Here is a 13,452-nt window from a genome sequence, read left to right as displayed (position 1 = left end):
CATACAGGGTCACTATCACCGTGGAGAAGACTCTGTCACCCTCTTCAAACAAGAAGAGATTTCCATACAGGGTCACTATCACCGTGGAGAAGACTGTCACCCTCTTCAAACAAGAAGAGATTTCCATACAGGGTCACTATCACCGTGGAGAAGACTCTGTCACCCTCTTCAAACAAGAAGAGATTTCCATACAGGGTCACTATCACCGTGGAGAAGACTGTCACCCTCTTCAAACAAGAAGAGATTTCCATACAGGGTCACTATCACCGTGGAGAAGACTCTGTCACCCTCTTCAAACAAGAAGAGATTTCCATACAGGGTCACTATCACCATGGAGAAGACTCTGTCACCCTCTTCAAACAAGAAGAGATTTCCATACAGGGTCACTATCACCATGGAGAAGACTCTGTCACCCTCTTCAAACAAGAAGAGATTTCCATACAGGGTCACTATCACCGTGGAGAAGACTCTGCCACCCTCTTCAAACAAGAAGAGATTTCCATACAGGGAAGCTAGCTCCGTGTTCCCATACTGTCATATGAAATCAGTAGAAGCACATTCTAACTGCTGTTCAATCTCAGCATATAGTTAGCCCTTTCAGGCATGAAATACTCAAAATAGCTGAAAAAACGCTTTTGGACTCATAATAAATATGATTGTCATTGACATTGTTTCCATTGATTTATATGGGGAGGCATCCTCATATGAAGCTGTGATGCATTTGCATCTTTCCATGCATCCCCATATAAAGACAGAAGAGAGGAGGTCGCTGTACATGAAAGGCTTCAAACAGTTTACCAGCACCATGAACTGCATCACTTCCACTCGGTCACTGTCGATGTAAGATATTGTTCTGAACTGCATCACTTCCGCTCGGTCACTGTCGATGTAAGATATTGTTCTGAACTGCATCACCTCCGCTCGGTCACTGTCGATGTAAGATATTGTTCTGAACTGCATGATCACTTCCGCTCGGTCACTGTCGATGTAAGATATTGTTCTGAACTGCATGATCACTTCCGCTCGGTCACTGCCGATGTAAGATATTGTTCTGAACTGCATCACTTCCGCTCGGTCACTGCCGATGTAAGATACTGTTCTGAACTGCATGATCACTTCCGCTCGGTCACTGTCGATGTAAGATATTGTTCTGAACTGCATCACCTCCGCTCGGTCACTGTCGATGTAAGATATTGTTCTGAACTGCATGATCACTTCCGCTCGGTCACTGTCGATGTAAGATATTGTTCTGAACTGCATGATCACTTCCGCTCGGTCACTGCCGATGTAAGATATTGTTCTGAACTGCATCACTTCCGCTCGGTCACTGTCGATGTAAGATATTGTTCTGAACTGCATCACTTCCACTCGGTCACTGTCGATGTAAGATATTGTTCTGAACTGCATCACTCCCGCTCGGTCACTGTCGATGTAAGATATTGTTCTGAACTGCATGATCACTTCCGCTCGGTCACTGCCGATGTAAGATATTGTTCTGAACTGCATCACTCCCGCTCGGTCACTGTCGATGTAAGATATTGTTCTGAACTGCATCACTTCCGCTCGGTCACTGTCGATGTAAGATATTGTTCTGAACTGCATCACTTCCGCTCGGTCACTGTCGATGTAAGATATTGTTCTGAACTGCATGATCACTTCCGCTCGGTCACTGTCGATGTAAGATATTGTTCTGAACTGCATGATCACTTCCGCTCGGTCACTGTCGATGTAAGATATTGTTCTGAACTGCATCACCTCCGCTCGGTCACTGTCGATGTAAGATATTGTTCTGAACTGCATCACTTCCGCTCGGTCACTGTCGATGTAAGATATTGTTCTGAACTGCATCACTTCCGCTCGGTCACTGTCGATGTAAGATATTGTTCTGAACTGCATCACCTCCGCTCGGTCACTGTCGATGTAAGATATTGTTCTGAACTGCATCACTTCCGCTCGGTCACTGTCGATGTAAGATATTGTTTTGAACTGCATCACTTCCGCTCAGTCACTGTCGATGTAAGATATTGTTCTGAACTGCATCACTTCCGCTTGGTCACTGTCGATGTAAGATATTGTTTTGACAGTACAGTACCCCAGAGATATTACAGAGGCAAGCCTGTCACACACACACACACACACACACACACACACACACACTGATAGCAGCTTCACACAATAAAACCAGCTGTACAACAGCAACCCCACAGATATTACACAGGCAAGCCTCTCACACACACAGCTGTACCTGCATTGCCCTGCCCTGCCCACAGGGGGAGCCCCTACCTTTCTGGGACTCGTGTTTCTCTGTCTCTGCCTTGTAGTCGTACCCCAAAGCTGCTTTATCCACCTTGTCTCGCTCCACACCGTACTTCCCTCCGAAGCCCTTTGAGTAATCTGAACAGGAGAGAGAACAGAGGGTTGACTGTCTGTCTGTCTGTCCACCTGTTGATCTATACATGTGTCCTCAGGATGGGCATCTGCAAAGTGTGGGAATATTTCCACCTCACCTGCTTCGATTCACTTTTCATTGTATGAGGCTCCTCTCTGCACTGGAATTATCTACAGCTGTCTGCTAGTCCTGAAGCCTGATGCATTCCTAACATCACATTTCATTGTGTGAGGCCCCTCTCTGCACTGGAATTATCTACAGCTGTCTGTTAGTCCTGAAGCCTGATGCATTCCTAACATCACATTTCATTGTGTGAGGCCCCTCTCTGCACTGGAATTATCTACAGCTGTCTGCTAGTCCTGAAGCCTGATGCATTCCTAACATCACATTTCATTGTGTGAGGTCCCTCTCTGCACTGGAATTATCTACAGCTGTCTGCTAGTCCTGAAGCCTGATGCATTCCTAACATCACATTTCATTGTGTGAGGCTCCTCTCTGCACTGGAATTATCTACAGCTGTCTGCTAGTCCTGAAGCCTGATGCATTCCTAACATCACATTTCATTGTGTGAGGCCCCTCTCTGCACTGGAATTATCTACAGCTGTCTGCTAGTCCTGAAGCCTGATGCATTCCTAACATCACATTTCATTGTGTGAGGCCCCTCTCTGCACTGGAATTATCTACAGCTGTCTGCTAGTCCTGAAGCCTGATGCATTCCTAACATCACATTTCATTGTGTGAGGTCCCTCTCTGCACTGGAATTATCTACAGCTGTCTGCTAGTCCTGAAGCCTGATGCATTCCTAACATCACATTTCATTGTGTGAGGCCCCTCTCTGCACTGGAATTATCTACAGCTATCTGTTAGTCCTGAAGCCTGATGCATTCCTAACATCACATTTCATTGTGTGAGGCCCCTCTCTGCACTGGAATTATCTACAGCTGTCTGCTAGTCCTGAAGCCTGATGCATTCCTAACATCACATTTCATTGTGTGAGGCCCCTCTCTGCACTGGAATTATCTACAGCTGTCTGTTAGTCCTGAAGCCTGATGCATTCCTAACATCACATTTCATTGTGTGAGGCCCCTCTCTGCACTGGAATTATCTACAGCTGTCTGCTAGTCCTGAAGCCTGATGCATTCCTAACATCACATTTCATTGTGTGAGGTCCCTCTCTGCACTGGAATTATCTACAGCTGTCTGCTAGTCCTGAAGCCTGATGCATTCCTAACATCACATTTCATTGTGTGAGGCTCCTCTCTGCACTGGAATTATCTACAGCTGTCTGCTAGTCCTGAAGCCTGATGCATTCCTAACATCACATTTCATTGTGTGAGGTCCCTCTGCACTGGAATTATCTACAGCTGTCTGCTAGTCCTGAAGCCTGATGCATTCCTAACATCACATTTCATTGTGTGAGGTCCCTCTCTGCACTGGAATTATCTACAGCTGTCTGCTAGTCCTGAAGCCTGATGCATTATTAACATCACATTTCATTGTGTGAGGCTCCTCTCTGCACTGGAATTATCTACAGCTGTCTGCTAGTCCTGAAGCCTGATGCATTCCTAACATCACATTTCATTGTGTGAGGTCCCTCTCTGCACTGGAATTATCTACAGCTGTCTGCTAGTCCTGAAGCCTGATGCATTCCTAACATCACATTTCATTGTGTGAGGCCCCTCTCTGCACTGGAATTATCTACAGCTGTCTGCTAGTCCTGAAGCCTGATGCATTCCTAACATCACATTTCATTGTGTGAGGTCCCTCTCTGCACTGGAATTATCTACAGCTGTCTGCTAGTCCTGAAGCCTGATGCATTCCTAACATCACATTTCATTGTGTGAGGCCCCTCTCTGCACTGGAATTATCTACAGCTGTCTGCTAGTCCTGAAGCCTGATGCATTCCTAACATCACATTTCATTGTGTGAGGCCCCTCTCTGCACTGGAATTATCTACAGCTGTCTGTTAGTCCTGAAGCCTGATGCATTCCTAACATCACATTTCATTGTGTGAGGCCCCTCTCTGCACTGGAATTATCTACAGCTGTCTGCTAGTCCTGAAGCCTGATGCATTCCTAACATCACATTTCATTGTGTGAGGACCCTCTCTGCACTGGAATTATCTACAGCTGTCTGTTAGTCCTGAAGCCTGATGCATTCCTAACATCACATTTCCTCCTGCACTGTATCCTCCCTTTAAACACAGATTCTTCTCTGCACTTGGGAGCGGTGTCCCAGCTGATTAATAACCCTGGACACGGGAATACAAATATGAAAAAGAAAATGCAAAACAATGTTCAGAAATAACTTGCAAGCGTATACGCAGACAGCCACAGCACGTGAGACTGGACCCAATGTGCATATTTCTGTTTAGGAAATATTTCAATGTTTTTTAAAAATACTATAAACGCAGGAAAGCATGTCACACAGTTGCAGATAACATCCGAACCTGCACTGCCCTGCCCTGCCCACAGGGGGAGCCCCTACCTTTCTGGGACTCGTGTTTCTCTGTCTCTGCCTTGTAGTCGTACCCCAACGCTGCTTTATCCACCTTGTCTCGCTCCACACCGTACTTCCCTCCGAAGCCCTTTGAGTAATCTGAACAGGAGAGAGGGGGAGAGGGGGAGAGAGAGAGAGGGTGGAGAACAAGCGTCACAAACAGTGCAGGGACAGCCTGTCTGTAAATCCACACATATATTACAAAGGCAAGCCTCTCACACAGATACGGATAGCAGCTGTACCAGCACTGTGCTGCCCTGCACTGTCCTGCCCTGCCCACAGGGGGAGCCCCTACCTTTCTGGGACTCGTGTTTCTCTGTCTCTGCCTTGTAGTCGTACCCCAAAGCTGCTTTATCCACCTTCTCTCGCTCCACACCGTACTTCCCTCCGAAGCCCTTTGAGTAATCTGAACAGGAGAGAGGGGGAGGGGGAGAGAGAGGGGGAGAGAGAAGGGGGGGAAGAACATGGAGGTTACAGTACAGGGACGGCCTGTCTGTCTGTCTGTGTCTGTCTGTGTGGTGCCTGTCTGTGTGTCTGTCTGTCTGTGTGGTGCCTGTCAGTGTGTCTGTCTGTCTGTCTGTGTGGTGCCTGTCTGTATGGTGTCTGTCTGCGTGTCTGTCTGTGTGTCTGTGTCTGTGTCTGTCTGTTTGTAAATCCACATTAACTCAGAGTAAACATTACAATTCCTCTTACCTTTCTGCGAGGCGTGCTGCTCCACCTGCCCCTTGTACTCAAAGCCGACAGCAGACTGCGAAGGAGGAAAGCAGACAGGTTAGGGGAGGGGAGGAGAGGAGAGGAGAGGAGGTGAGGGGAGAGCAGCTGCACCAGTGAAATATATCTGTCAGAATATTATGGGAGTCCCTGATAATCTTGCCCGTGGTTATTACTATACACCACTGATTAATGTAATAGCTAGTTGTACCTTTTCTGAGTTCCACAGCAAAACAAGCTGTTGTTTAACCCTTTTTTTTCGCTATAATGATTTAATGCACGTTAGTGCTGAACTCCTGGAAGAGGGGACTACACTTATTGTCTGTATCGTTGCTCAGTCCCTTGGCAGGGGTATCAGGAGGGTCCAGCCTGTCGGGGTCCCTCACCTTGTCAATGCGATCCTTCTGTACCCCGTACTTCCCCCCGAAGCCTTGGGCCGCGTCGGTCTGAGAGGAGTGCTTGTCCACCTCCGCCACGTAGCCGTGCCCCATGGCAACCTGGGAGAAAATCAACAGCAATCAGCATCCGTGTCGGAGTTCAGACATCAGAGACCACAGAGTAAACAATCATACACAACTACACAGCCTGGATCACACACAACTACACAGCCTGGATCACACACAACTACACAGCCTGGATCACACACAACCACACAGCCTGGATCACGCACAACCACACAGCCTGGATCACGCACAACCACACAGCCTGGATCACGCACAACCACACAGCCTGGATCACGCACAACCACACAGCCTGGATCACACACAACCACACAGCCTGGATCACACACAACTACACAGCCTGGATCACGCACAACTACACAGCCTGGATCACGCACAACCACACAGCCTGGATCACGCACAACCACACAGCCTGGATCACGCACAACCACACAGCCTGGATCACGCACAACCACACAGCCTGGATCACGCACAACCACACAGCCTGGATCACGCACAACCACACAGCCTGGATCACACACAACCACACAGCCTGGATCACACACAACCACACAGCCTGGATCACACACAACTACACAGCCTGGATCACACACAACTACACAGCCTGGATCATACACAACTACACAGCCTGGATCACACACAACCACACAGCCTGGATCACACACAACCACACAGCCTGGATCATACACAACTACACAGCCTGGATCACACACAACCACACAGCCTGGATCACACACAACTACACAGCCTGGATCACACACAACCACACAGCCTGGATCACACACAACTACACAGCCTGGATCACACACAACCACACAGCCTGGATCATACACAACCACACAGCCTGGATCATACACAACTACACAGCCTGGATCACACACAACTACACAGCCTGGATCACACACAACTACACAGCCTGGATCATACACAACTACACAGCCTGGATCACACACAACCACACAGCCTGGATCATACACAACTACACAGCCTGGATCATACACAACCACACAGCCTGGATCACACACAACCACACAGCCTGGATCACACACAACTACACAGCCTGGATCATACACAACTACACAGCCTGGATCACACACAACTACACAGCCTGGGTCACACACAACTACACAGCCCTGATCCAATAAAATTCCCAGGTGTGCTGCATGTTGCATAACCTCTATAAATGAATGCAATTCTCAGTGTTTTGTTTTAGCCATCAGAGCTTGACCATGTCCCTCACACCCCTTCCCAGTACCTTGTCCATGCGGTCCTTCTCCACCCCAAACTTGCCCCCGTATCCGTACGAGGCCTTGGGCCCCTCCGCCAGCTCCTTCTTCTTCTTCTCCTCGTGCTCCTTCGACACGTGCTCCCGTAGCTGGTGCACACTGGAGACAAGCAGAAGGAGAGAGCGATAGTGTGAGAGTGAGAGAGTCACAGATTGAGAGTGACAGAGTGAGAGTGAGAGAGTGTGAGAGTGACAGAGAGTGAGAGAGAGAGAGTGAGCGTGATGGTGGAGGCTGTGTGGTCCAGTGGTTAAAGAAAGGGGCTTGTAACCAGGAGGTCCCTGGTTCAAATCCCACCTCAGCCACTGACTCATTGTGTGACCCTAAGCAAGTCACTTAACCTCCTTGTGCTCCGTCTTTCGGGTGAGACGTAATTGTAAGTGACTCTGCAGCTGATGCATAGTTCACACACCCTAGTCTCTGTAAGTCGCCTTGGATAAAGGCGTCTGCTAAATAAACAAATAATAATAACAATAATAATAATAAGATATACTTGAATCACAAAAAATAATGGGGCTCTTATTTAGGATGAGCAGGTTAATGACTGGAAGCTCTGACTGGCCATCACATGGTTCACAATCTGATCGATCAGCTCCTGAGCGTGGGGATCAGCTGATTGATCTGCTACAGCCCCACTCAGCTCCTGAGCGTGGGGATCAGCTGATTGATCTGCTACTGCCCCACTCAGCTCCTGAGCTTGGGGATCAGCTCATTGATCTGCTACAGACCCACTCAGCTCCTGAGTGTGGGGATCAGCTGATTGATCTGCTGCAGCCCCACTCAGCTCCTGAGCGTGGGGATCAGCTGATTGATCTGCTACAGACCACTCAGCTCCTGAGCGTGGGGATCAGCTGATTGATCTGCAACAGACCCACTCAGCTCCTGAGCGTGGGGATCAGCTGATTGATCTGCTACAGCCCCACTCAGCTCCTGAGCGTGGGGATCAGCTGATTGATCTGCTACAGCCCCACTCAGCTCCTGAGCGTGGGGATCAGCTGATTGATCTGCTACTGCCCCACTCAGCTCCTGAGCGTGGGGATCAGCTGATTGATCTGCTACTGCCCCACTCAGCTCCTGAGCGTGGGGATCAGCTGATTGATCTGCTACAGACCCACTCAGCTCCTGAGCGTGGGGATCATCTGATTGATCTGCTACAGACCCACTCAGCTCCTGAGCGTGGGGATCAGCTGATTGATCTGCTACAGACCCACTCAGCTCCTGAGCGTGGGGATCAGCTGATTGATCTGCTACAGACACACTCAGCTCCTGAGCGTGGGGATCAGCTGATTGACCTGCTACTGCCCCACTCAGCTCCTGAGCGTGGGGATCAGCTGATTGATCTGCTACAGCCCCACTCAGCTCCTGAGCGTGGGGATCAGCTGATTGATCTGCTACAGCCCCACTCAGCTCCTGAGTGTGGGGATCAGCTGATTGATCTGCAACAGACCCACTCAGCTCCTGAGCGAAGCAGCCCTTAGAAAAGTTTACCAAGCCATTTTTGCAGTGCTTTACAATGCTCCCCCTGTGCTTTATTACACTTTGGTATGATTTTACCATGGAGAAACTTTTGTAAGGTAGGATTCAAACCAGAGAAGAGCAGCTGGTTCACTTGCAGGGAAACCTGGCATGCTGCTGCTGCTCAGACGCACCCAGCACAGCAGTTTCTCAAGCCCTTATTTGGCTAACTGCAGCACAGAACGAGTAACTAACTGAGTCACTGCTTCCTCTTCCTGTTCTGTCAGCTGGATCTACTGTTAGCTAGAAGTCATGTTAAGAGAGAGAGAGAGACAGAGAGACAGAGAGAGGGACAGAGAGACAGCTCTGACCTGGAAATGTATGAAGAGAATATACTCGTACAGAATGTATTCATTTGGTGAAATGGTTTGCAGATAGTTATTGATTGATACTCAATAACTGTTCAAACAAGGGGAAGTGAGGGACCGCATTGTTTTGTGTTGAGTAATTAACACGTTTTATTTTATTGGATTAATAACTAACAACTACAGACTCCTTAAAGGCAATTACTCTGGGAAAATCCAGAGTATGGGCTCCCCTTAGCTGTGTTCATACCTGAAGTGCTCACTGCGCCCTGATCCCTCGATGGTCTTCGCCCCCCATCGCTGCTCCTGCTCGGACACATCGTTCTGAAATGAGAACACAGAACACAGCTCAGCACCCAGGATCCCAGGACTGAACACAGAACACAGAACACAGCTCAGCACCCTGGATCCCAGGACTGAACACAGAACACAGCTCAGCACCCAGGATCCCAGGACTGAACACAGAACACAGCTCAGCACCCAGGATCCCAGGACTGAACACAGAACACAGCTCAGCACCCAGGATCCCAGGACTGAACACAGAACACAGCTCAGCACCCAGGATCCCAGGACTGAACACAGAACACAGCTCAGCACCCAGGATCCCAGGACTGAACACAGAACACAGCTCAGCACCCAGGATCCCAGGACTGAACACAGAACACAGCTCAGCACCCAGGATCCCAGGACTAAACGCAGAACACAGCTCAGCACCCAGGATCCCAGGACTGAACGCAGAACACAGCTCAGCACCCAGGATCCCAGGACTGAACACAGAACACAGCTCAGCACCCAGGATCCCAGGACTGAACACAGAACACAGCTGAGCACCCAGGATCCCAGGACTGAACACAGAACACAGCTCAGCACCCAGGATCCCAGGACCGAACACAGAACACAGCTCAGCACCCAGGATCCCAGGACTGAACACAGAACACAGCTCAGCACCCAGGATCCCAGGACTGAACACAGAACACAGCTCAGCACCCAGGACTAAACACAGAACACAGCTCAGCACCCAGGATCCCAGGACTGAACACAGAACACAGCTCAGCACCCAGGACTAAACACAGAACACAGCTCAGCACCCAGGATCCCAGGACTGAACACAGAACACAGCTCAGCACCCAGGATCCCAGGACTGAACACAGAACACAGCTCAGCACCCAGGATCCCAGGACTGAACACAGAACACAGCTCAGCACCCAGGACTGAACACAGAACACAGCTCAGCATGCTCTCTGTGTACAGGATGAAAGTGTATCCGGGTTTGTGTCCATTGGTCCTACTCTCTTTGGTGCACTTAAAACAGTGACAATCATTACCTGACAGACAGCACAGTACCAGGCCCTCCCCCCCCACCCCGACTCACCACAAAATCAGGGTCCGTGTCCCAGTCGTCCCCCTCCGCCTCCACTTTGACACTGACGTTGTGTCCCACCACAGACTTCCACATCTACAGAGAAAGAGCAGCATTGACAGGTGTTGAATCAGAACATGGTTCAGCCGAGCAGACGTGTCTGGTTTCCCTGCATGGAGGCCTGGATAAGCGTCCCCTGCATGACTGCTCCCTCGCAGTGTGAAGATCCCATCGTGCACAATGTATAACAAGTAGAAGTGCTTTGGAGTGCCTTTGTCAATCCACAAACTCACTGACCCGGACTCATAACACTGGATTCATCCTGGAATGAAGTGAGATCACAAAAGGAATCTCATCTGTGGCAGGCTGTGCTGCAGTCAGACCCCCAGCAAGGTGATGAAAACACACTTGCCCAAACATGTCTTAAAACAAGCAAACAAAAAGCAGGATTGTGACTTGCTCCTTGACACTTAAAAATAGGAAGTATCAGTTTGACAGAACTCCTCCTTTAGTCCTTACCAAAATACTGCGTTGTGAACATTCACACGCCTGAGGGGGCAAAATAAAAGCAATACTAGAAAGAAGTGTGGCCTAACATTACGAGAAAGACACTGGGAGGCAGGATGGTCTGTTTAGAGTTGAGGGGCTGGGAGGGAGGCAGTGTGGTGTAGTGGAGAGAGCCACGTCTGCCAGTGTCATCAGTTGAGATTATGCAGTCACGTGGTTCAGGAAGCTGTCTATTTGTATATATGGTGGTGCCTTCAGACCACTGAGCAAAGTGTGTATTTAGTGCAGGCAAGCTATGCAACTGCAGGGCCTTGTGGTTAACAGAACACACTACATTTGACATTTCTAAAAATATCAAAGCATGAAAAGGGTTTTAATGAAACTGCTTACTGAGTCACTATGGGTTCCAAAAACAGTATCTTCTTCCTCTAAGATCGCCTGTGTTGCGTCATTGGACAAGGGAGGCAGGAAAGCATGCTAATAACGGGCTGAACCCGAGCTCCTGATCAAAAACTAGATTTCTACCGACTGCCCAGCTTCCAACGGCAGCAAGCTGTTAACAAAAGCCATGCCTTTCCTAACGTGTGTGCCGTACAGCGGCACTGTGCACAGAACGCAGTGCCAGGATTGTGACTGCTTCCAGGGTTACAGCATTAAAACGACAGGAGCGATTCTCGTTTTCTAACATGCAAACTTTAGAGTTCTTTAAAAAAAAAAAAGAAACCACGCAGCTCAGTTCTGCAAATTAAAGAACCAAAGGTCTTATTTAGCCGTGTTCCCCTTTTTAAAGTAGAGTTCTCTCTCGCTTTTCCAGTGTTCGCACGTCGAGTACTACGCCCCGCACGGCTCTGGTTTGCTCAGTGCGCAATCTTTACATATTTACCTTCCAGCTCATACAGTAATCAGCGTATATAATGGAAGAAAAGCTTTCTTTACAGGGTGAATCACATGATCATTAGGCTCATAACATGTCCATTATCCATTAGCTTTCGGTCCGACAGCATGTGCTGTCCACGGTATCCCCTTCACTAGCTGTGCAGTGTGCACCCGTCTGTCTGTGGTGTGTGTGTGTGTGTGTGTCTGTGTGCGAGGTGTCTCTACAAGCTATTTGACCAAGGTTACCAAGTCCACCAGTGCTACTGTATTCCCATACTTCATACACATACAACCGTTTCAAACCGTCTGGAGAAAAGCAAACAACTTGGCACATGAAACGAACCCTCCCTCATCGATCTTGCCGTTTCGTTTTGAACCCGTTGTAATTTCCTTTGACAAAAAAAGTGCAGATTGCACTAAGCACATAAATCTAATATTTGTAGCGTTTGTGATTGAAAGCAATGTAGTGCACTAAATCCTAGGATCGTTTGCCTGGTGCATTAGAGTGCATCGTTTTCACCTGCACTAGCACTGCGTTCGGGTTTGCAAACCGGGTGCGTCACCCTCTTACACGACTTGATCATCGGCGCTGCCGCTTGCAGACACCTGACCATCTCGCTTCCTGTCTCGATCTGAAGACTAGTTCTAGCTAACGACAAAGACTTGCCTGAGCAATAGCTACAGTTTGTATACATTGATTTCTCAGTGCCATTGACAGAGACACTGTGATGCTGCGTGCTGTCCCTGTTGGTCCATTGCGGTTCCCAGGCAAGCATAGCGGTTTCACGATCGCACAGAATTGAATTCATCAACAACATCACACGAGTTAACAACACAGCGCGGGGAGATTTCTTTTATTTAAAAAGTTGGGATATTTACTCAAAACAGCGCAATTGACCCACTTGACTGTCGTTAAGATAACTCTTAAAAGTTTAGTCACTTCCTCAATCAAAACTAAACGCAGCCCTACCGCCCAGCGTGCAGTATTCATTATAATGTCGTTTAAATGAGTTACAAAATGATTTTAGCAAAGTTATTAAAGCATTATTGCTTTCAGCCTTTTTTGCTATCATGATTCTTTTAAGTATAACAATCGCAGACTTTATTACTATTATTATTATTATTATTTTCACACATTATTAAAATAATTACAAATAAAACAAATGTACAGAGCATTCCGACAACTGAAAAATCTATTACTCTTAAATAAAAATACTAATTACTGTTAGTGAATTACATACAAGATTGTAAGGTTTTTGTGCAACTTCCTGAATATTAAAGTCTTATTTTTTCTTTACTTCTTTTATATATCTAAAAAATCCCTCACAAAGGAAATGCGATGAAATAAAAACGACAGAACCGTCCTTACCGTTGTGTCGATGGCCGTTTGTCCGAAACTCAGGAATTGCTGCGCCGAGTCGAATCTGTTCGCACTTCGATCCACCTGTCAGAGATCGGGCTGCGCCGCGCGTCCCCGAGGCTTCGGGTACGAGCACGTTGGCGCTGTGCCCATACAGCGGGGGACTTCTCTTCTCGCTAGGACACA

General features: G+C 48.2%; 2 protein-coding genes across 3 annotated transcripts in view; one reads left to right on the top strand and one right to left on the bottom strand.

Moving 5' to 3' along the window:
• The window catches only part of LOC117419389 (src substrate cortactin-like), a 36,332-nt gene extending 22,947 nt beyond the window's left edge, over nt 1-13,385 (bottom strand). For both annotated transcript variants that reach the window (XM_058985496.1, XM_058985497.1), the window contains exons 1-9: nt 13,276-13,385; nt 10,536-10,619; nt 9,414-9,487; nt 7,316-7,445; nt 5,986-6,096; nt 5,582-5,636; nt 5,184-5,294; nt 4,877-4,987; nt 2,284-2,394 (exon numbers count right to left, since the gene is read on the bottom strand). In XM_058985496.1, the coding sequence (XP_058841479.1) occupies nt 2,284-2,394; nt 4,877-4,987; nt 5,184-5,294; nt 5,582-5,636; nt 5,986-6,096; nt 7,316-7,445; nt 9,414-9,487; nt 10,536-10,619 (787 nt within the window). In that variant the 5' untranslated portion in view covers nt 13,276-13,385. The remainder of the gene's footprint in view (nt 1-2,283; nt 2,395-4,876; nt 4,988-5,183; nt 5,295-5,581; nt 5,637-5,985; nt 6,097-7,315; nt 7,446-9,413; nt 9,488-10,535; nt 10,620-13,275) is intronic.
• LOC131697377 (uncharacterized) overlaps nt 1-13,452 on the top strand; it is an 81,728-nt gene that overhangs the window by 10,683 nt on the left and 57,593 nt on the right. The window lies entirely within an intron of this gene.

This window comes from Acipenser ruthenus, chromosome 14, assembly GCF_902713425.1.
Source record: "Acipenser ruthenus chromosome 14, fAciRut3.2 maternal haplotype, whole genome shotgun sequence".
NCBI classification, from domain to species: domain Eukaryota; kingdom Metazoa; phylum Chordata; class Actinopteri; order Acipenseriformes; family Acipenseridae; genus Acipenser; species Acipenser ruthenus.
This window is presented reverse-complemented; position numbering and strand designations above follow the sequence as displayed.